This window comes from Acanthochromis polyacanthus, chromosome 9 (genome assembly GCF_021347895.1).
Source record: "Acanthochromis polyacanthus isolate Apoly-LR-REF ecotype Palm Island chromosome 9, KAUST_Apoly_ChrSc, whole genome shotgun sequence".
NCBI lineage: Eukaryota > Metazoa > Chordata > Actinopteri > Pomacentridae > Acanthochromis > Acanthochromis polyacanthus.
The window spans coordinates 30,029,104-30,053,170 of NC_067121.1; the positions used below are offsets into that span (position 1 = coordinate 30,029,104).

At 40.4% G+C, this 24,067-nt stretch overlaps 1 protein-coding gene across 1 annotated transcript; it reads right to left on the bottom strand.

Moving 5' to 3' along the window:
* Window positions 1-249: 249 nt before the first annotated feature.
* On the bottom strand, window positions 250-22,924 carry ccdc18 (coiled-coil domain containing 18). The gene is made up of 27 exons (XM_051953562.1): window positions 22,694-22,924; window positions 21,563-21,736; window positions 20,703-20,899; window positions 20,161-20,318; window positions 19,818-19,924; window positions 18,821-18,949; window positions 18,453-18,549; window positions 18,247-18,368; window positions 17,771-18,050; window positions 17,462-17,549; window positions 16,531-16,748; window positions 16,060-16,170; window positions 15,792-15,923; window positions 15,429-15,563; window positions 14,510-14,587; window positions 14,214-14,330; window positions 13,961-14,128; window positions 10,544-10,686; window positions 8,703-8,866; window positions 8,282-8,495; window positions 6,585-6,684; window positions 6,347-6,484; window positions 4,953-5,093; window positions 4,595-4,732; window positions 2,640-3,041; window positions 1,839-2,549; window positions 250-478 (listed from the first exon to the last, which is right to left on the bottom strand). Exons 4-26 carry the CDS (start codon window positions 20,287-20,289, stop codon window positions 1,857-1,859), a joined length of 4,044 nt encoding a protein of 1,347 aa, XP_051809522.1. The 5' UTR covers window positions 20,290-20,318; window positions 20,703-20,899; window positions 21,563-21,736; window positions 22,694-22,924; the 3' UTR covers window positions 250-478; window positions 1,839-1,856.
* Between the last annotated feature and the right edge of the window lie 1,143 nt (window positions 22,925-24,067).

The following is a 24,067-nucleotide window of genomic DNA, read 5'->3' on the forward strand; positions in this document are numbered from 1 at the left end:
TGTTATCGTTATGTAACCACGTGAATGCAAAATCCAATTTACCCAGCCTGAGCCCGTGTTAGATTCAGAGTTCTGAGCCAGAAAATTCCTCTGCTGGACGGCAAACAGCCAGTTGTTCTGGTAACACGACCCCACAGAACCCAGCAGCCTGGGAACATCTGAAGCAGTTCTACTGAGAGCCGAGTTTCACGGTCCTCTGGAGAGCAACTAAGAGTTAACACGATAGATAAAGAATTAAAAACACAGAAAAACTTGAAAAAAAACTCTTTAATTCGCTTACCTTATTTAAAACTCTGTACAAATATATAAAAAATACAACATGAAATACAAAATGCTACATTCATGTGATCATTTAATATCACAGTTTGATGGTAAAAACACACCAAGAAGACAGATTTAATAAATATGAGACTACGATACATGAACAGACACACATCGATGTAAACAGCTCTTCTTCACTACGCTCCTTGACGTCCCCCTAAAAGGAAAAAATAAACATGTAAGACTGATTTTAAAGTGCTTTTATTTGTTTATAAAGCTTTAAATAACTCTGCTCCTCCCTACATCAGAGATAATTTCATGCTCCTCATGTGTCCCATAAAAGAACCAGTAAGGCTGGATTGTCTTTTTATGCCCCTGAACTGTTGAACACACTCTCTTGGTATCAGGATGGCACGCTACCCTAATATTTTGAGAAGGAAATTGAAGAGCTTTCTTTTAAAGCTGGGTTTTGAGTCTGTGAACTCCAAGCAGAGAATTTTTTGCTCCCGTCAGAGAACTCAAAAGCGCTTTTGAGTTTTTTGAATGTAAAGTTACACTGCCACAAGTCATAAAGAAGAAAAAAATGCTTTTGTTTTCAGGAAAAACACCTGGAATCAACTACAGATGTTATCAACAACACTTAAAGGGGAACTTCGTTTTTTTCAACCTGGGGTCTGTTTTCATTTGTCATTTCATACATGTGAGTGATGGAGAAATTAATTTTCGACATAGCTCCAGTATTTAGCCAGGCAGGCAGCTCAGCTAGCAGCTCGGCTAGCGAAAAGTATGGGGCAGCTGGCCCCCCCACGTCAAAGTCCGCCCTAACGTGCTTTTTGCCCCACACTGACCGGCTCAGATAGTCTCAATGAGTGTCCCACAACATATTAGAGATGAGAAGTGAACGAAAACCTCCACATTACCGAGCTCTCGCGCGATTTCGGAATGAGATTTGCTTTCTAGAGAGATTTGGATACAGATCACAACAAAGAGCGATCGCCAGGTAATGTGGAGGTTTTCATTCACTTCTCATCTGTAGTATGTTGTGGGACACTCATTGAGGCTATCTGAGCCGGTCAGTGTGGGGCAAAAAGCACATTAGGGCGGACTTTGACGCGGGGGGGGCAAGTTGCCCCATACTTTTCGCTAGCCGAGCTTCTAGCTGAGCTGCTAAGCTGCCTGCCTGGCTAAATACTGGAGCTGTGTCGAAAATACATTTCTCCATCACTCACATGTATGAAATGACATGAAAACAGACCCCAGGTTGAAAAAAACACGAAGTTCCCCTTTAAAACAATTGTTGTCTCCACATACTATAATATCCAATACTTCCATTCTTGATTTGCTTCCCTTAATGGCTTCATGGCTGCACCAGAGATTTCGCTTTTACAGAATCTGGTGGGGCAATTTTTTAAAAATATTTTGTCAATAAATATTAGAAAAAAAGAATACTAAAATTCCCAGAGCCCAATGTGTTGACTGACAATCCAAAATCCAAAGATGTATTATTTACGATGTCATAAGATAGAAAAACCTCCATAGATCATCAGTATCTGATCTGAATAAATGAGTGTTTTTACCTGGAGTGTGAGGCTGCGTCAGGTCTGTGACGGGTTTGTGGAGCTCCGTAAAGAAGGATCCTCCTGCATGGCTAACGTCTGATTAACAAACCTCAGCATCCCCGTCAGTGAGCTCATGTCCACCTCCTCCTCCTGACCCACCAGTGTGCTCTCAGAATCCCTCCTGGACTCACTGAGAGGCTCGTCTCCTTCCTCCTGCATCGAGGTAGCCTCCATATCAACGTTTTGTTTGTCCACCATGTAAGTGAGCGGGTTGAAGGAGAGGTCAGACGCTGCTGAGGCCTCGGTAGCAGAGAGGCCCTGCCAGCTGTGGTCCACTGTGTCTGAGAAGGAGGAATTGGAAAGTGAGCAGGACTCCCACGGCTGTTTGCTGCTCAGAGCCTCCCTCAGTGTGGCCTTCAGGCTCAGAGGAAGGTCCAGAGAGGAGCTGATGCTGCTCTCAGACAGAACGGCTGACCCGGGCTGGAGGTGTATGTGATCAGGAGGTGATGAGCTGGTTTGTGTGTGTGTCGGGGAGCGTAGGAGCACTGAGTGAATACGTGAGGGAGAGTGAACTGTGGTTTGGAGCTTACTGGGGGAGGAAGGAGGAGAGTGCTCTGGAGTGAGTTTGTGCAGAGAAGGGAGAGAAAGCGCGTGATTGAAGAGGTTCTGTCGGTCAGCAGCTCGTCCCAGACTGGAGATTTTGGCTTGGAGACGAGTTACCTCAGACTCCTAACGGAAAATGAGAACAGAGAGTTTGATTAAATATTCTAAAGAACTTCCAGTGAGCAGCTTTTATTTCAGTAACACTAAAAAGTCTACCTTGATGAGCAGAGAGTCAGTGGAGGTCTGCACAGACTTCTCAGAGGCGTGTAGCTGGACCCGGGTTTGATTTAACTGCACGGTTAGCTGCTCCAGCTGGACATGTAAGCGGCTGTTGTGGACTCTGCTCTGCTCCAGCTGGACTTCAGTCTGAAGGAGCTGAGCCTGGCTCTGGTCTAACTGTGTCTGGAGGTGACTGCTTTGGTTCCGGGTGCGATCCAGCTCAGTCTTAGTTTGGTCCAGCTGGGCTTTGGTCCGGTCACAGTGGGCCTTGGCCTGCGAGAGCTGGATTTGGCTCTGCTGAAGTTTAACAGTGAGCTGCTCCTGGGAAGAGCGCATGGAGGAGGAGATCTGCTCCGACACTTTGAGGAGCTGACCTCGGGTCTGCTGCAGAGACTCCAGCTGGGAGGGAAACAAATGGAGGAGCTTTTTTACAAGGAGAGTGGTACGTTCCTTTGTGTGTGTTTATGTGAGTAGGTAGGGTCGGTTGTGTGTTTTTTTTTTTCTGTTTTCTCCCCGTTCTTACAGATTATGCCCAGTGGGAGTGACCAGGTGCACCTGCAGCTACCTCACAATCAGTGGAGATGGGTAAAAGCCAAGCCACCGTGATCATCGTAGCCAGTGGGCCGGATCAGCAGCTAGTGGGCTGTGCTGGTGTCTCGCGTTCTGCTAAAATCAAAGGTGTGGCGTTTTGCTTATGGAGCGGCTTTGTGTTAATAAGCTCGCCCTGTGTTGAAGCTAGTTTAATTTTCTTTGACATTTCTCATGTAAATAAATAATATTTTTGATACACGAACGGTTTTCCGGCAAGATTAAAACACCAGCTGAGATAAAACGAGTTACAGGTGTGTGGATTTTAACATCACAGTGGCGATTGCTTGATCGATGATGTGTCGTTATATTCACATGAATATAAAGCTTCCTTATGATTCATCTGCTGAGCTCAAAGAAGTTAATAATAACATCAAAATCAGAAGCAGGAACTCAGATGTTCTCAGCAGTGGGGAAAAGAGATGAGGAAGAAACAAGGAACTCATGATGCATCGCTTACATTAGTCAAAAAGAAATTTTAAAAATAAGGAAATGAAATCAGACAGACAAAGGGATGATGAGGAACAATAGTGACGACCACAGAGCCTGAGAACTCCGTCATTACATAGACAGAGACCGCACTGACACAAGAGACACGGACAGACATTCTTCTGAGCAGAAGTGGTGTTGCTTCATCAAGACAGCAGAGCAGGACACATCAGACATAGTAAGACTTGTCTTCTTTCTGCTCCCTTTCATTCTTGTTTGGTGACTGTTTGTATTTACATGAAACATTTTTTTATTTTACAAATGAATGAAATAAAACAAACAAACAAAAAAAACTTAATCAACAAACCCGCAATCCAGCAAAACCTGCTTTAAATGCACACTGATGCTGGAGATTTTCTTCTGCATAACATTTAAAGTAGTGCTGTCAAAAGATTAAAATTTTTAATCAGATTAATCACCGGGTTGTTGCGGATTATGTCAATTAATCATGTTTAAATATCACTAATTTTCAATCAAAATTAATCATGTTTCTCATCTATATATGTGTATAGCGTTCACATTTCTCACTGGGACGGCCAACGTGCTGTTTTGCGTATTCCATGTGGAGTTGCTTGGTTCTGCCACTACCGGATCAACTGCCCATTTGTGTTTGTGCAGCGGCGTAAACAACGGCAAGGCTACTTGGACAAACTGCCTGAAATGCGTTACCAGAGACGTTTCAGGGATTCTGAGTCATTCCGTGCTGCAGATGGGTTAACTGCATTACAATTTTTAATCATGATGAAGGATTAATCCACATTAGCGCGGTACTTTCGACAGCCCTAGTTAAAAGTTTAAGGTGTGGTCTAAACAGAACTTCCAATTGGAACATTTAATGGAGGACACCAGTCATGAAGCTCCAGCAGCTACTGTACCTCCTTGCTGTGCTGCTCCCTCTCCAGCTCCAGCTCCCGCTCCAAAGACGCCACCATGCTGTTCAGCCTGGCCTCCGACTGCAGCCAGTCTGCCTCCTTCAGAGTCAGCTCCTCCTCCACACTACACAGCTGGGCCTCCTGCAGTAACACACACCACGACCGAATTACTGGCAGTGAAAGTACAGCAGGGATGCAAAGTTAAGATGTTCAACTCCTCTGATGAATTCTGCCAACGGCGTGACCTCTCGATACTTTTGAAATCTTGTCTTGGTTCTTTTCTTGACTCAAATCAGATGCCGTGTCATGACTGTCATAGTGTTAGCCCTAGGTGGGTGTAGAATGGTTTCATGATCGTTACCGTCTCTTTGGTCAGCAGTTTGGTGGAGTCCAGCTCTCTGCTCAGAGCCTCACAGTGACTCTGAGTTTCTTCAAGCTCTTCTTGGACTTTCTGAAGTTTCTGCTGATAAACGTGAAGCTGCTGGTTGAACTCCTGTGACTCCTAAAACCATCAACACAAACATACACAGGAGCTCACTTCAGTACAGTGTGATTATCGACATCGTAACATCTCATTTCAATTGCTTGTTTCAATTCTATAAACTGCTCTGCACCAGATTTCTTAAAACATGCAGACTATATTACTGTTGAAATTCTTTGAAGTTTCAACACAGAATAAATGAAAACGCAAACATTTGTTCCTAACTAGTAAGTTAGGAGAAACTCTTAGAAATAAGGAGGGTGTTGATCCTAAAGCTGAATCCTCCTTAATTTGTAAAGCACTGAATAAGTTAGATTTCATGGTCATCATTGTACGACGTGTGGATTCTGTGTTAAATGATACTCCATCAGAAGAAAAATTATTAAGGCAAAAAAAGTCAATATTATAGTTAACATGGTTTTAAAAAGTATTTAAAACATTGGTTAATTATTTATGTATTTTCTTTATTGGATATGATTTAATACATTTTACATTCAGTTTTAAATGCAATAAAAATTTATCAAATTATATTTTGAAAATAAACTGTATACTTTAATCATTTGTGAACATTTAAAAAATATTTAATAACTTGTTAAAAATGTATTTGAAATTGTTTAATTAAATGCAACTTAAAATTTTAATTTAGTGAATTTGAATTTATTTCTACATCCTATCACTACAGGCAGCAAGTGAAACTTGGTAGAAGCTTCTAGGAAAACTCCTAATGGTGAGACAAAACACTTTGTGAACATCTCCACAGATCAGACAGTGAGGTAATAGATAAGTACACGCAGTGGGAGCAAAAATGATTTTTAATTATGAATAATTATTGATAACTGTTTTATTATAATGACTTATTGTTTGTTAAATCATAATATGAAAACACTACAATCCATTTTGTTGCACAACAAACTGTGCAGAAATGACTAATACAAAAATGAGTGTAAGTTTGACTGAACTCCCACCTGTTGGTTATTGTGTTGTTTTTTCAAGTGGAGCCTCACACTGAGCGAACCAAAGGTTATATTTCACATAGAACACAACGCTTATTACTCACATTTCTATTGTTCAGTACACATCATTATGTGATGTCAATCCCTTCTTTCTATCTTCCTATTTTTTAATTTTACCTTCTCAAATACAGTTGTGGTTTCCCCCCAAAACTTGTAGTAAAAAACTGTTCACAAAAATCATTTTCAAACATCTATTATAGCTGGCATAGCGACACATAAACCACATTTTCTTGCATCGTGTTGCTCTTTGGGAGTCCTGACCTTCATGTTTCTGTCTGTGAACTGCCTCTGTGCCTCTCTCAGCTCGCTCGCTCTGTCTTCCAGCCTCTGCTGCAGAGACTCCACCTTCCTGTCCATCTCCTGCTTGTGCTCTTTGATGGCCACATCCAGCTGGCCGAGCTGAGGACGACAGGACAAAAAAAAAAAAGAGGAGACATGGCAGTAAAACACAGTCTGCAAATTAAATTAAATGTACACAGATCATGTGATGGTGTTGTACCAGCTTTGCTCTCTGTTGGAGCTCCCCCTGTCTTTCCTTCAGTGCATTGTCCAGGTCTAAGACCTCGTGAGTTCTCTCCTCCAGCTCCCTCTGGGTCTCACTGTAAAATCACACAAACATCCTCTTACTAAGACGGTTATCAGAATCTAATTAACATCTCAGTGTCTTTCTCACATGTACAGGAGCTGACTGTGATCTGGATCATGACAACTGCCTAAATTCTGCAAAAATCCTCTGCATGTCTATTCTTTAAGTCACCAGCATGTGACATTTACTGTCTCTGGAACACAATAAGACTAAAGAGAATCTAAGCAATGATAAAGAGACCAACGACATGCAGCATCCTGTTTTATCTCTGTTGTTCATTCATGAGTGTTGCACAACATATGTGATTTAAATGTACACAGTTTTTGTCTGTGTCGATGTTTTAAACAGAAAATATCCCATGACAAAGCATACGTGTAAATTAATCAATTCAATGACACATTAAACAAGCTCACCTTTGATAAAGACAATAAATAAAGATTCATGTATTAAATCTTAAAGAACAAAGAATATTGTCAGAATAAATGCACATAAGTCATATCAGCTTGTTAAGACATCACGTGTTGAGCTTCTGATTACACGGTTTCTGGGTTCAAGCCTCTACTTGTGTTGGCTGAGGTTTCTCTGTCCCTTCCTATTTGATTACACCCGGGTTCAAGTGTCATTCTATCACTCTTCTGCCTTTTATTGGCGCCATCTGTTTAAACCACACCTTTCAGCTGAGCTTTAAAACACTTGTGTTGTAAACTATTTAACTCATTACTGTCTGGTCGACCAAGGTTTCAGCATAGGATTAGGATTCTGGAAGCGAATAATTCACACCTTGCAACAACATCAGTACAAATTAATTAAACACTAACTTTGTGTCGTACATGGTATCATGGTAACTCTCCTTGCTGCAACTTTGTCCACTTTTGGGACTTCTTTACCGACTGGTCCTTCACAAGTGATGTGTCTTGCAATTCGCACATTTACTGAAAACATTTTCACCCCAACACCTTAGAAGACACTGCCAGTGTTGTAGCTACAATAGCTGGGGTAGGTGGGGGACAATTATTATTATGACATGTAGGTTCACTTCACTAACTTTCCACAACCTGCTAACAGACATTTAGTTTTTCATCTTTGCTTATGTTCAACATTACAGCAGCATTTTGTGTTTTCAGGAATACTTCAGCCTTAAATATCAACTAGCTTACTACTTACTCCAAACCCATTAATTCTCTTTTTCACAGATGTCTGACCGCCACTACTAATTTGTAGGAGCTGACAGAACTTATACTCTTTAAACCCTCAATTGTGCCTCACTAATTGTTTGCTTTTAGGATTTGAAAAAACTTTTGGACCAGGAAATGGCCAGACTTAAGAAGCAGTTTCAATTTAAGAACAAAAAGCAATGACATTATGAAGATATTCATGTAGTCGGGACAAAGCATGAGACTTTTAGTGGGAACCTGAAACAACAATAAGGTCGATGACTGTGTGTCTGTTGTTGTGCTTGTGATACACATGTACAATGCGGATGCTGTGGAAAACACAGATGAGTCAGACGCAGTGGAGGATGTTATCTGAACAGCACAGTACAAGGAGGTTTCCTTCCATTTGAAACTTGTTCCCTGCGTGCAGAAGTATATTTCACATGAGGGCCTCACCTAAGCCGAACAGTCAGTTTTTCCACTGAGGCTTGCCGCTCATCTGAAATGGTCTGGGTTCTCTGCAGAATGTCCCTGAGTTCCTGCAGTTGCTCCAGAGTGTCCGCCAACTCTCCACGCACCGTTTGCAGCTGGCCCTCCAGGATTTGGACCCGCTGCACAGAGCCGAGCCGATCCGCCTCACAGCGGTGGAGCTTTTCCTCAAGATCCATAACTGGGAGGAGCGAGAGGGGAAAGAGGAGACAAAGACAGACGGTAAAGGAGAGCACGAAGCAGCCCAGCTCCACCTCAGAGTCTGGGTTAAGTTACTATAAAACCAACTTAAGAGCTAAATCAGCACAGTGTGTTCTGTTCTAGGTCAAAGAGTGAGTCACCTCCAAAAAATGTTAAATATAAGTAACGCCAAAATTACAAGCCTTACCCATGTCACTCTTGCTGACAAGTTGGCCCTTCGTGTGGTGCAGACTCTCTTCCAGGCTGTTGATCTGAGAAGTCTTGATGGCGACGTCCCTCCTCAGACGCTCCAATTCTGAGTCTTTAGACACCAGCTCCCCTCGACACTCTTTCATCTCTGATGTGAGATGGCTGCAGCAGGCAAAGATCAAAAGCGACACATGCTTAAAATAAACAATACACAGTGTGTTTGAACAGAAGTTACAAGTATTAAACGAGCCAAACAAATCTGTTCTGAAAAAAATCTGCTTGAAAAAAGAGACGACAGGATACTGAAAAAATGTTAGGCAGCATTAATCAGGGTACATGCCATATTCTCTACCATTTCTAAACATTTTCTTACCTCAGTGTGAGCATGGCTCCCATCTTAGCGTAATAGAGAAGAAAAACCCACCAGAAATGTTGCAGAATCTAAACAGAGCTTTTTCACGGGTCATTTAAACACCCAGCATGTCCAACATTTTCTATCCGGCTTTTAGAATCACAGAAATGAAACTAGCCAGCAGCCCTGCAGAGTGAAATTACAAGTAAGATCCCCACTTATATACACACATTCCTGTATCATGGGGGAGGTAAGGGGAGGGCTGCTTCACGCCTAAAGACAAACGGGATCCAGTGTAATCACAAGACTGTTTCCCAAAGGAGTTTCATTGTATTGAAGAACAGAGCACTAGTAAAAATATCCCGAACACACAAGCAACAAAAGCTCCACACAAACTGTAATAAACAGCTCTAAATACACATTTGACTACAAGTTTAGGGGAAGCATAGTTTTTCAGGTCATTTACAGACATCTGTCATTGAACGTAATATTAAGCAATTCTGTTACATGACAAGCTTTTAATCTCAGCCATCCATAAACTGAAAGGACTATATGTTGCCCTCATCTCCTTCTGTTGCTGTATCAAACCATCATCCAGTCTATGATCCTGTACTGCTCCACCTGCTTCTGTAACATGCTCACTGTTACAAACAAAACCAAACTCATATGCGTAACCACCACTCTTAAAGGGGCTAAGCCAAAGCTTTAAGCCACTGAGAGCGCCCAACCGGGAATCATAAAAACGTAATTGACGCGCTTAATAACCGTACTAATAAATGAATGTCCAACTCGTTTTAACTTGCCTTCCACACAGTGTCTTTATTGGCTTTCCAAAAAACTCCAAAGTGCACAAGCTCCCATTCATAAGTTGTCTTTCACAGTTCGGCATTCCGTGTACAGCATTCCAAATACAGCATTCCGCGGTCAAAAACTGATTTGTCCCTTCCGGCTGGAAACTCTACCTAGCCACAAAGGTTCCTACCTTTTATAGGCAAAATTGACAATCAATTGCGAGTACTGACACCACTATAATTACAATAATTCCAAATCTGCTCCTACAACCACAGTCTCCAAAATAATCAGTCTTCCCACACCAACCCTCACAGAATTAAAGAACAGGGACATTACATGAATTGCAAACATAATAGAACAGGACATAACACACCCACTGAACACATACCTCACCCCCCTCCCCTCAGGACAAAGATACAGAACCTTGAGATGCAAATGAGCACGACTAAGCAAAAGCCTAGCCAAGGTGATCTGTCCAGAGTGAAAACTACACTGACATGTTGAACAATGTCAAGCTGAATGGTGCTGTGGAAAAGAATTTCCCCACAGGGACAATAAAGTCTAAACGTGGAAGTCTAAAGTCTAAGTCTTAGAGTGATACGTCACAAATCATTGTCCTAGTACATAAAATGAATCTGATTGAACAAATTGTGCATCTTATGTCCTTGTCAGTGTCCCTGTGCAGGTGTTCTTACCTGACAGACTCAGAGAGTTGTGCGTTTTGTTGGTTCACCTCCTGCAGGTTCTTGTCTTTCAGCTGAACATCCTGCTCTCTGTTCCTGACTTCATCCTGCAGAGATAACCGGGTTCGTTCCAGCTGCTGCTCCAGACTGGAAACCTGCACACAGACAGCACAACCTCAGCACTCACTTTGAAATCCATTTAATGCATATGTTGCTGTTGCACAGTACAGACCAGAAGGTATGAGTCAAAAAACCATGAATGACTTCATCCCTACGGCAATCAGATCTCTTGTTTGTTACCCACATCAGACCTTCATCTACAGAGGCTCCACATTGCTGTTCTTGTTCTCTGCTCACTGAACGAGAACATTTTGTTCTGTTTGTCGTGAAGGACTAAAAGCCCAAGCAGCAATAAAAATGTGCTGACCTACAAATGAAATCACAAGCTCAAACCACTGTTCCCCTCAAGCAATGGTGCAGCTGCCCCACAAGTGTGTGAGTGATGAAGGGCGTATCAGAAAAAGTGTCTGCATGTACCACACGACTGATACAAGCACTTTTACTGGCACTCCTAAAGCTCGAGATGTGCTTCTGTTTTCTGATCAAACATTGCTAAGAAGAAAAATATTTATTTTTCACTCTAGATATTAGCTGCTTTAGATGTTCTGTGGATTCTCTTTTAAGTCATTGCTGAAATTTACTTTATTTTGCTTTGATACATAAAAAGTTAGACGTCACAGAGTTTATATATATTTATCAGGGTTTCTGCAGAAATCAGCCAGTCAAATTTAATTCTTTCTAAAACAATTTTAATGCCACGAACTTGAACTCAAACTATACAGGTTTGTTTTTTTGTAAAAGATGATTTTTCACATTTCACTGTTCCTGAATCCCGAAACCACCCCTGACCACCCACGGGCTGCAGTCATTCTCTGAATTCCACATTTTCTAGCCATTTTTTCTGGAATTTGCATTTCCCCATTTCCCAGCTCTCCTCCACCTGGTCCAGCCTGCCGATCACTTTAAAAAACATGCAGCTTTTGGCCAATGTACCTGACCGGCTGGAACAATTATCGCAATTTTTCAGCATGTTTACATGGATGCACATATCTGACGAATCGCAGTCTATAATTACATGTTATTATTGTCAAATATTTTTCTTGAAAACTGCAGAAAGAATTTTTAATGCCACTGAGAATCAAATTCAATGATTTATAATGTAATTTAAAGCCGTAATTTTCACAAAATCAACTTAATGACTATTAATGCTTTATAATGCCCTGCAGAAACCCTGATTTTATATATATATATATATATATATATATATATTAGCCTAGCCGCGCTACACAACCCACGGCAACGAATTTAATTCTCTGCCAGGGTGGGTCTAGTTACCCTCCATAAGGCTCGAGGCTGGATTCTCCTAAAACTGGCCGGACCAATCACCATGAAGTGTAGAGTCAGAAGGCGGGCGTAACGAAGTGACGACAGAGGCGTGACGATTCTGACAGAAACAACCGGCGCACAATAAACAGTTATCTTTCGACTCGGCTTTGGCCACAGTCCTTAAAGATTTGAAGCTAAAATTCAACTTGAAATATAAACAAAGGACGGCACTGAAGTGTTTCATTGAGAAGAAAGACGTATTTGGACTTATGCCGACGGGATATGGCAAATCCTTAATATACCAGTTGGCTCCGCTGGTTGGGAAGCTAATGGGACTTAGCCACAATCCGCCGGTGCTCTCGGAACTACGTCAGCCTATTCGTTGCACTGATTGGTTGTATACCTACCCAATTGCTGCAGAGTGATTTGAAAGACAACCTTTTAGCCCGCCTCCCTCCCTGTCGAGCGGCCCTAGACCCTTGTGCCTTCAGAAACATGGGTCTAGCGTGGCTAGGCTATATATATATAGTAAAATGTGGAAATTCTCCATACTAAAGCTGCAACATTTAATGTAGTCCAAAAAAGAAGTGGTGTGAGACTGTCGGTCCAGCATAGATGTCTTCATAGGTCTACCTGAACCATGGAGCCTGAGACCTGCCCTCAGACCAAAACAGGTTTGAAATCATTCTTTATATGATAATTTGGGTTCCAAGTCTGTTAAACATTATGTGTAATACCTGAGTGGATCCTAAGTTTTCTTTAAGGTGGTAGATGCACCACACGTGTAAAGGTGATTTTAAACAAGTCGTATCCGTCATCTGTCACTGGGACAGCAGGTGGACTTTAAAGCTGAAATAATGAGTGGATTAGTTGTGCTGTTTCAATCAGCAAGAGAAGAATAATCGAAAATCTAGATGTGTTTTACCTTTTTTTTTTTTTTTTTTTTTTTACTAGGAGGATGAATTACACGAGTCACAGTCAGGAACAAAGGAGAGGGATACTAATGTTACATCAGGTAAGACAAAAAAGCTTTCAATTAGGTTACTTCTGTCTGGTTTCGGGCCAGCCTTTCTCAGTTCTGCATGGATCCAGCTTTCAAATAATGTACAGCATTGCTATTATTTTGGGTAGTATATTTTTAGGTGACCTGTCCAGGGTGTCCCCTGCCTTCGCCCGAGTCAGCTGGGATAGGCTTCAGCACCCCCCGTGACCCTAGTGAGGATAAAGCGGTCTATAGAGAATGGATGGATGGATGGATGTTTTTAGGTCTTTTTGAGCTCAAGCACTAATTTTTAGATTTTTTTTAGACCTTTAGTCCAACATAAGGACATGAAAATCCTTCTGATATGGTTTTCTGTTCACTTTTGATAGACTGCTTGACAAAAGTAAATAATGACGGTTAAAAAACAGCTCTGTGTCCTGGAATTTATGTATAAATTAGGAGTCAAGATATCTAATCAGACCAAACACTAATTGTCCAAAAACAGTGCAAAAGCAAATCAAATGTAAACCTGGCTGTAGAGGGGCTTTTAGTGTGATCTAAAGATATATCATCTTTGGTTTGTATATCATTATATCATCAGAATTAGGTAAATCCAAGGCAGCCGTTATTTCCTACAGCCAGTGAACCTAACTTGATTGTCTTGAAAGTAAAGAAAATATAAATTAATACATTTTGGATAGTCCTAAAAAAAATCTCACAGACACATCGTCTAAGAACTAATCAATACATACAACTGGCAGAAAATGGAAGAAAAAAACAACAATGTCCAAATCCTTGCTGTTTACAATCACAGAAAGCAATTTCAGAAAACTAGAACGAGGCGATGTTTGGCATTTGTAGTTTTAAAACGATCCTATTCAGATAACTGCAGATTATTTTTTGTTTATTTGGTGAATTAGTAATTAACTGTAAAAGACAATCAAGCTGAAATATAAACAATCAAAATGTTTACTAGTTAGTGTCACTTTTCTGAAAAACTCTTTGTTAAGTACTCAATGTGTACCAGGTTTGTGTGAAAGTGCTCTCCGTCTCTAACTCGCCTGTCTCTGTAGTTGACTCTGGCTCTCCTCCAGCTCAGAAACTCGAGCAGTGCTCTCGGTTAGCATCGTTTGCTGCTGCTGGAGAGAAACTTGCAGCTGCAGGTTCTGCTCACTGGAGCTCTGACACGCCAGACTGCTGCTGTGGAGCTTCTCCTGCAGAGACGACACCTGAGGAGGAGGGAACAGAGGTGAAGATATGCCCAAGAAGTGAGCATTGCATGAGGAACAGGAGGTCAAACATAAAGGTGTGTACCTTTTCATTGCTCTTCTGCAGCTCACTCTCACAGTTCTTCTTCACCTCCTCCATCTTCTGCAGGTATAAGTTCAGCTCGTCTCTACACGCCGACAGCGACAACTGCAGTTCATACACCTGTAGTATAAACAGAAATCACTGTTGGTGAACGGTGTATATTTACTGGCTTTAGTGACAGTAGGAGTACTTGTGCTGGGATTCATGACTTACTGTAGCTGTGTGTTTGTGTGTGTAGCTGCTTTTGCGCAGTTAAGTCTACTCGTACTTCTATTTTGTTACCAGTTCCTTGTACAAACCTTGGCGGCCGACTGAGCTGCCTGCTCTTTGAAACTCTGCAGCAACTCCTCATTGTGTCTGTCTTCAGCCTGCTTTTCCTGAAATAAAATAAAAAAGATGCAGTGAGTAAGAATGCAAAGCTTTTTGTATGATTTTTTGATTACCAATGTGGAAATGGACCATAATAAAACATAAACTTGATGTTCTACAGCATCCCAGTTGCCTACTACTGATTGTTGGCTGATTTCTTTGTAAAGGTATTCGGATGAATTTTCAGAATCAAAATCAGGGAATCTGACGTGGTGTACAGAGAGCAGTACCTAGCAACAACAAACAGTAAAAGATTAAATATACAAATTTAAATCTGAGAATATGAAAAAAATGCTACAAGTATAAGAAGTGCTGTGTAAAAGTAAGTGTGAACAAAATACTGTGTAGAAAAAGACATGTTTGCTTAAACCAGGGTAATAAATTAAAATACAACTTCATTTTCCAAGAAAATCTAAAGGATGCAACATTTATGTCTACTCCCGAAGGCCATGACTCAGTGTCTTTCTTCTCCTCATCTACAGCACCACAGGTGGGAATTTCCAGGGTAAAAAATAAAAAAACTGACATCTATCTATAACAGACTCAGATTTTCAGGAATTCATACATAGCAGACCTAAGGAATCAAATAAGTCCACTTGCAAAGTGAAGCTCTCATCATTATTTTTCTTTAGAATCGGTTCTTGGCTCTAGCACAAGCAACCGTTTAGAGTTATTTCAAAGCCATTTTAAGACAGGAAAGGATTATTTTCATTGAGGGAAAAAAGAAAAAAACTTTAAATATTTAAGCTCTTGAGGGGTTAAAGTAATGTCTAGAGAATGGCTTTAAATTTTCCATCCATAAACAGATAAAATAATGCACTTGCGGTCTTCCAGTAGCAGTGTTCTGACCTGTGTGAGCTGGTCTAAAGATGTCTGCAGTACTAGAGCTGCTTTCTGAGCTTCATCACGATCCGTCTGGAGTGAATTCAACTCCTGCTGCATCAGAAACACCTGAGACTGAGCCTCTTCCACAGACAACTGCAACTGCAGACGGCAGAAAATATTATTACGACAGCTTGCTGTTTTAAATACATGATCACAGCCCGTGTTTTACTCACTTAAGGCACAAATTCTCTGTATGCCCTTCATTAGCATGCTGTAACAGCATATTTAAAAAACTTAAATCCTATGTTACTATTAGTGGTTAAATATATATTTAGGAATAACTCAACAGTAACAGGCGAAATCGAGGAAAACAAACTTATTGATCACCATTTCTATTCTTTGTTGTTGCTCCGTGAACTGATGAGCTTGCGTTTGTTTACACTTTTCCAAAGACTGCTGGTACTCTCTTTGCTTTTTGGTCATCAGTGTCTGGTAATGCTGCAGAGAGCTGGTCTTTTCCTGTAATTAGAAAGAACAACCAGACTACAACTTCCCTCTTACTCTTTGCAGTGGTTTGATGAAGTCATTATGGAAAAATAAGAACCATGACAACATAAACATTCACTTTTTAAACATGTGTGTGTGTGTGTTTTACCAGCAGCTGATCTTCCAGCTCAGTGTTCTTCAGGGCAGCCTGACCGTAAGCGGAAGTTTTCTCCTGTAGCTGTTTCTCCAAGGCAGCGACTCGTGCACTTTTTCTTTTTAACTAAAACGAAACACAGAGAAAAAGCCAGTCAGAATGGCAGATAACCTGTAAGACTCACGAACCGCTCAAATTTAGGGAAAAAAGTTTTATTCCCAAAAGTTCTTTAGAAAACGGACTGTGCATGTGCTCATTGCTGTGTGTGAATGATGTTAGTTTCTAAGGCTGAAAATACTGCATGTTTTTTCCTATTTTTTTTTTTAAATCAGTCACATTTGGCTGGTTGATTAAAACACTATTCTATGTGTTGGACAAAACATATTTAATATTCCTTTGAATAGACTTCAGTGTAAAGTTTAAAATAGGAATATAAGAAAATAGGAATAAAGAAAGTAACAAAGTGATGTGAGAAAAGCGCATTGCCTCTTTCTCTGTGTCAGCAGCATGGCTGACTTTGTCCAGAAGCTCTGTGTGGAGGTTCTGGTAGTGGGAGGCTCTCTGGGCCATGGAGCTCTGCAGGGAGCTGATCTCCTCCTGTGCTCGGCTCAGACGCTCCTGAAGCCGCTCGGTCAGGCTGCTCTGTTTCTTCCGCTCAGCTTCTATCGACTGCAGCACTCGCAGCAGCTGCTGGTAGCCTTCACCTGCAAAGATACAGAGATGGGGAAAGAAAGTACTGGAACGCTTCTGTTTTTCATATTTTATATTAAGGTAAAGTATGTTCAGGCACGTGGGTTCTGTAAAGCATCTTGAGATAATCAGAACTGTAATTGTAAATAAAAACTGCCTGTGGCACTTGTTACAACTTGGCTCAAAGGCTGAAACAAAACAGGGAGACAAACACAGCATGGTGACTAAAAATTACTTTATTGCACCCAACCAATCCCAAAAAGGGGCACAACAAACCACAACTAGAGAACTCAAAAGCATGTGGCTGGAGCTCCTGCAGGCAGCCACTTCTAAATTGTCACACTGTTTAAACTTATTTCTAAGATGTAAAGTAAGTTCAACAGAAGCATAGCAAGTAGAAAATGACACCTTAATGTTTGTGCTACTTTTTGCAGGTTGAGCTCCATTAATCTACTAGATACTAAAATAAATCAATAATCATAGATGGAGGATTCTAATTGGTAGAAAGATCCAGAGGAGACAAACTCTGGAGACTTCCTCAGTATTATAAATACACTATCAGATACTTCTCCCAGCAGAGACCACAAACTCAGAAGTTTTAAAAATAAAAGATCTTAATAACGTCTCTTCTCAGAGTAATTTTTCAAGCCCAAGTTTTCACAACACCTGTTCATAGACACAGATATCACATGATATAATGATGCATTCATGAGGTTTTTCAGCTCACCTGGCTTTAGTTTCAGCAGGTGTGCAGTTCCTGAATAATCCACTTGGGGCAACATGCAAGGACTGGCACAGATTGGACCCATGACACCCTTAAATGAAAAACATGACATTTACCACGAAGGACATCATCCCCCACATAACATCGGTGATAAATAAACTGATTTGTTTCGGACAGTTGCTGTAGCTCCAAAGCAAGACCAAGGAAGCAAATAAACCGATGATGTAACAACACTTTGGCTCAAACATTATGAAGATTAAATAACATGGCATCTGAAAAATGACACATATATATGCATATACGTCTCTCCACCTCTCGCAGATGCAGCAGGGCCACTATGGCCTCCAGGCCGGCCAGCTCTGTCTGGCTCTGCTGAGCCTCCCTTTGGCTCTGGGCCACTCTCTGCTCTTGACTGTGGCTCAGAGTCCGCAGCTCTTCCAGCTCCCGCCGCAGAACAGCCATCTCCCTGCACTCTGTACCTCGTTCCACAAGCTGCCGCTCCAGATGTGAGGCCTTGCGTTCGGCCTCATCAGTTTGGGTTTGAAGGCCAGCAGCTGCAGCCTTGGCCTGCTTCAACTCCTCCTTCAGCTGGCTGGGAGACAGACACGGACAAACGATGCTGATTAAATAAGTGTCCAACAAATCAAAGTAATTTCTTTTGAAAGATTTCGAAATACAAAGTGGTAAACAAGATGATAATAAGAAATCATCCTTTTTTTCTATTTCTGCATACAAATATTAAGGAACTCATGTAACAATGCAGGGAAATGAGACAATCATGTGAGTACCTTATTGTTTGGCTCTGTTCAGACTTCTCTCTCTCCAAAACAGTAAACTTTATTTCCAGCTCTTCTTTTTCTCTGTCACACTCAATAAGACTCTCTTTTAGTTTGCTCTCGCTCTCCATCACCTAAAAACACAAATAAAAACACATTTTCGGAATCCATATAAGCAAAAATTAGATTACCAGTGAAATAAGAATTTTTTTAAGTACCTTATTAAGCTTAATGGAAATGGCAGCCTTATAATCTTTGAAAGCTTCTTTGAGTTGCTCTGCATTTTGAAGTGCTTGGTTCCTTTGTTGTTCAGCCCTGCAATGGATAGTTTGGAACATACATTAGCAAAATGTTGTGAATGAATCCTAATCCTCCATCTTTAATGAAAGTCAGTTAGACAAAGGATATCTGAATGAGGGCATCTGATCTTCAAGTTAATCTCTTAATTTTATTCAATTAAAAATGTTTAATTACAATGCTAAACAACCTCAATCAAAGGCTATTGTACCAGATTAATTCAAATAATAGTGTAAACTGCACTCTAATGAATTCAAATCAAGTGCAGAAGCTCAGATGAGGGCATCACCGTTTCCCTAGCGCCATCTTGTTCTCCAGCTCCTCTTTGAGCGAGCTCAGCTCTTCAGTAAGTGTTGCAACTGCAATGTCACTGTGATCTGCTGCTTCCTGACAACACTCTGCCCTCAGCTCTGCTTCCCTGCAAAACACAGACAGCAGCACATTATTACAACAATAATACTTGGTTTCAGCTGGAGGTCACTGTAGTAGTTTCAAAATAAAAGTCAATCAATCTTTATTTGTATAGCACTTTTCATCCGATGAAATCGCACCACAAAGTGCTTCACAACATTAAAACATTGAAAAACATTGAAATAAAAACAAGAAAATCTTTCCCTCCCACCCTGAGTCCATCAATCCATCCATCCTCTATACACCGCTTTATCCTCATTAGGGTCGTGGGGGTGCTGGAGCCTATCCCAGCTGACTCGGGCGAAGGCAGGGGACACCCTGGACAGGTCGCCAGTCTGTCACAGGGCTACATATACAGACAAACAATCACACTCACATTCACACCTACGGGCAATTTAGAGTCATCAATTAACCTCAGCATGTTTTTGGACTGTGGGAGGAAGCCAGAGTGCCTGGAGAAAACCCACGCATGCACAGGGAGAACATTCAAACTCCATGCAGAAAGATCCCAGGCCGGGATTTGAACCGGGGATCTTCTTGCTGCAAGGCGAAAGTGCTTCCCACCCTGGTTATGTACATATATATCTACACACACACACACACACACGCACACTCTCTCACCACGACTGTTTGGAGACATGGCATGGCACCGAGGGTCATGGAAAACGTCACCACTGAAAACGTACATCATTAAAAACAGTCCTAGTAAGACTGCAAACAACAGAATTTACACCAAAAGTCTGTAACCAATTCTAGCTTTATGAAGGAATGACTGAACTTTACAGAGCATTACACAATCTTAACACAAATTCATTGCATATAAATAGCCATGCAACAGCCATCTAAAAAAGTACAGGCTGAGGTAATAAGGTTACTTTAGTTCTTTGGCCTGAACTTCCAGTTCTGCTTCAAGCTGGCGAATCTGTTCACTCATGGCAGCCACATTACTGTTAATCCCAATCCTAGGGCCTCTGAGGCGAACCTGTAAAAGAAAACACACACACAGCACGTAGATCCAAAAGACTTCCAGACAGATTTTTTGATAATTATTATTTAATTGTTGTATTTTGACATTTCAAAGGAAGACATTAAAGCATTCTCTTCTTCTGATGTCTGAACAAAACCCTGATTTCACACTATACTCTTCAGCAAGACAGTATTTTAAGACTGCAGCACCTTTCTTCACACAAATCATCTGTGCAGGGATGAGTGTCATACCTGAGACATGGAGGTAGCCAGCTCATACTGCACAGCATCTAAGTCACTGATGAGCTGCTCATCCTGGAAGGTGAGACAGTTCTCCTGTCGTACACAGCCCCCCTTCTTCCTCGCAGACACAGACTCCATCTCTAAGGAGTGGACTTCAATGAAGCAGACTGCATGGAAGGAAAGAACACAGATGTGAATGAGATTCATTTGGTTATGTACGAGATATGAAGAGGTTCAGTCCTTTACCTTTTAGTTATGATGTTACACTAGCCCTGTTAATTACCAAACATCTTATTAACAACATTACATTTACAGATTTCCTTTTAAACACAAACTGTTTCACAGACCACATTACTGTATAACATTAAAATATCTTAAACTTACTACTTATACAATTACACAAAATATAAATAAAACTAAATTGAATCTGGCAGCAAATAAAAGTGGTTTAATTTGTCTATGTATCTATCAATAGTACAGAAAACAAACATTATATAGTCTATATCAATGCCCATTTGTGAATGCTTTATTTACAAGTATTTGTTTCTAACCTTACAGCTGGAGTACAGTGGACTGACACTGCTAACTCAGTTGTACCACTGAGAGGCCTCCAATGTGTAACACAGCTTGACTGTGACAGAGAAATCATCTGAAGTACGAAGAGCTTGTCGAATCAGAGAATCTGGACTCTGCTGAATACATCCATCATCATGACCCTCAGACTGAATGTAAAAGGAACCAGTGAAGACTGGGAGGAAATCAAAAATGAAATACACAGGAGTCAAATATAAGTGAATCAGATCTGATTAGAATTTTAAAGAAAACACACATGCAAAATAAATCTATTCAGGCTAATCACAACTTCTGCACTCTAGTAGATGTTAAGAAATGCAAATCAAATCCACCGTATGACAGAAAAGATTCTTCTCTTCTAGGACAGAGTTGCAATTAAAACAATTTTGCATGCATTTATCTTATGTTTAAAATGAATACAATCCATGTATAATTTATCTTTGTTATGTTAGTTTGTGTTACTTGTGCAACTGTAACAAAAACATGCTCCTGCACACATATTTATAGCAATGCGCATCAATATAGGGAGAAATAAATTTTATTAGCAGCTGGCTAATTTACTCTGTTTACTCTGCCTCTAATACTGCAGCAGCATGCTGGAATTCATTTTCTACTGTCACTTTAAATGTCATTTAAGAAACAAACAAAAGTGAATGAGGCTGCAGGTGTTTGATGTTTTAAGAAAAACAACTGTATGTTTGCTAAAAACTGCTTTATGTATTAAGTTTCTACGAGCTGGCATTCAGAAGAGTGAGTAAATTTGAAAACTAAATATCAACTGAAATGAGAAACACTGTCATAGAAATGCTTGTATTGACAAAATATGCAATATGCTCACTTTACTTTTGTGCCACTCTTTGCAGGTTGAGCTCCGTTGATCGAAGTAGATTCTTTAAACTGATTGGATTTTAGTTAATCGCTCTTCGTCCACAGGCATCATAGCAACCAGTCAATATCGATCTCCAGCTAATCAGCGACTCGCCCAAGTAACATTTGCAGCTTGTGCGAACAGCTGACAATGTATATAAAACATATAATTAGCCAACTATCACATAGCTGTGTCATATTTACATGTTTTATAGCAGAAATCAGCAAACAAGCTAGCATAGCTACGTTCGCTAAATGTAAACAAAGATGCTCGCAGCATCAACAGGTGGCTAGCTAGTTAATATTATCTTTGTTTATGCAGCAAAAGCGACCAAACAAACAAAAGACAACGTTTATGTATTTAAGTAGGCTAATTTTGTTGTCTTGGTGTTGTAAAACACGAAGTATACTTCAAAAAAATCTTGACGGTTTACCCACAGTAGCTGCAGTGAGAGGAAATGTAGCCTGAGCCGTTTGTAATTTCTGAGCTCCGCCCATATCTCAACAATGTGCTTTGTGATTGGATAATGCTAAGCTGTTCGTAACCTGATTGGTGGACGGGATTGTCAATGAAAGCAGCCGCGAACAACGGCGCGTCGTATCTATGGGTTGCACCTCGCGTGCTGTCAGCCTATGGGGAGCGACGTCGCCACATGGCGGCCATCTTGGGACAGGGCTGCTCGATCACTCATAACATTAAAGTCAATGGAGCATGGATTTTAAAATCACTGTAGATTGCTCAATTTTCAACCGATTTTAGAACAGCTTGGTTTGTTATAAACGTCAGAGATGTACTTATTTTACTGCTTACATAAGAATAATTAAAACCATTGAATTCATATAATAATGAACACAGATATCATCTTTTTTCAGCATAAATGGATGTAACTGTAATTTTATTATTTAGCATTGCACTTCTTTATTACTATCAGCTTTCTAATGCACAGATAAAAACATAGCTCAACCAAAATCAATGCACAACAAACAGAGATGTTGTCTTAACCTGGTGCCTACATTACCCACAATGCATTTCGGCTGCAGGCTAACTGGTAGATTAAACTCTTACCAAAACCCGTAGGTAAAAAAGCACAAACATCTTTACCATCCAGAAATGCGCAAAGCGCCTCTCGTTGTTCTTCCTTCAAAGAAGCAATAGGAGATTCAGCTAAAACTGACTTAATAGCAGCATCTACACGATCGTTGTCCTCCGTTGCCATGTTTGTTTTGATCTACTGGCGCTTGGTGTCGTCTTCACACCCGAATATCCCGCCCCACACACGAATACTGCTGCGTGATTGGCCCGTGCCAACTTGGCTCTGTACGAACAGTGAATGCGGGGAGCGGTGCAAGATGGTTTCTTGAGAGATTTGTGAACTCACAAATATCGCGAGAAATCAACTTGCTGGCAAGGTTATACCCTATTAGTCCTTGGGCCAGGACCTAAAATTTCAGATATCGGTATCACCCGAGGTGACCAATTCTTTTTGGTATTTTTAACTTGCTATGTCTCTAGTTTGCATTTTGATATGATAGCCCTTGCATACTCACAGCTAAATATATGTTATCACTCATTTAATGGACATGTCCCACAATGAAATGCATGGAGTCTGAGCCAAAAGTCCTATCAACACGACAGGACAATTTGATGGGATTTTTCTTCTTTGCGAAAAAATATGAAACACCACATGCTACACATGACCTGTATAATAACTTTACAGCACAGAACAATACTATAACAAACATGAGACTGAGAAAGATTTCATTGCTATGGTAACAAGATTTTCTGCAAGCAGGATGGAACAATAAAATAGTGAAAATTTGACAAAGAATTTCAAAGTTAAATTCTGTTGAAGTTGGGTCTGATGTTTAATTATTATAATGGATTATATATTTCTCACAGTTTTATTTGATTATTGAGTTATATTAAATGTGACCTTTGCGTACTGCAAGATTTAACCCGCTGAAACCCATTGATGATATTAATGCAATTTCTTTTCCTTTTTAAACAGTTTTCAGCCTCTCATCAAGAAAACAATGATACTTTATCATTGTTTGAATTTTTCAGGATTTCGTGAAAATGTTACAAAATTGCAAACGCCTCTTAGTGTATGCAAATATTACAACTTAATTTTTAACAAAATCCACAGATGACCAGGCATCGATGATTCAATTGTATCAATATATGTATCTTGAAATGAATTGTATTGATATGAAATTGTTGAATACGGCACAATAAAATGCAAACTAATTTAAAAAGTCAAAGCTCTAATTGCAATCCCTGTTAGAATACACCACCACACAACAGAAAAGCTGTAAGAAAATTATCTTATTACAACTTTATTTTATTTTTTTGAACTTGCAAAAGTGGAATTGTATTAAATCAGTCCTCCACTATTTTTATATTTACATATTGGAATTGCTCGAACATTATAATGATTTCTGGTGTCTGAGGACTCTTAACTGGTAGATTTCATTC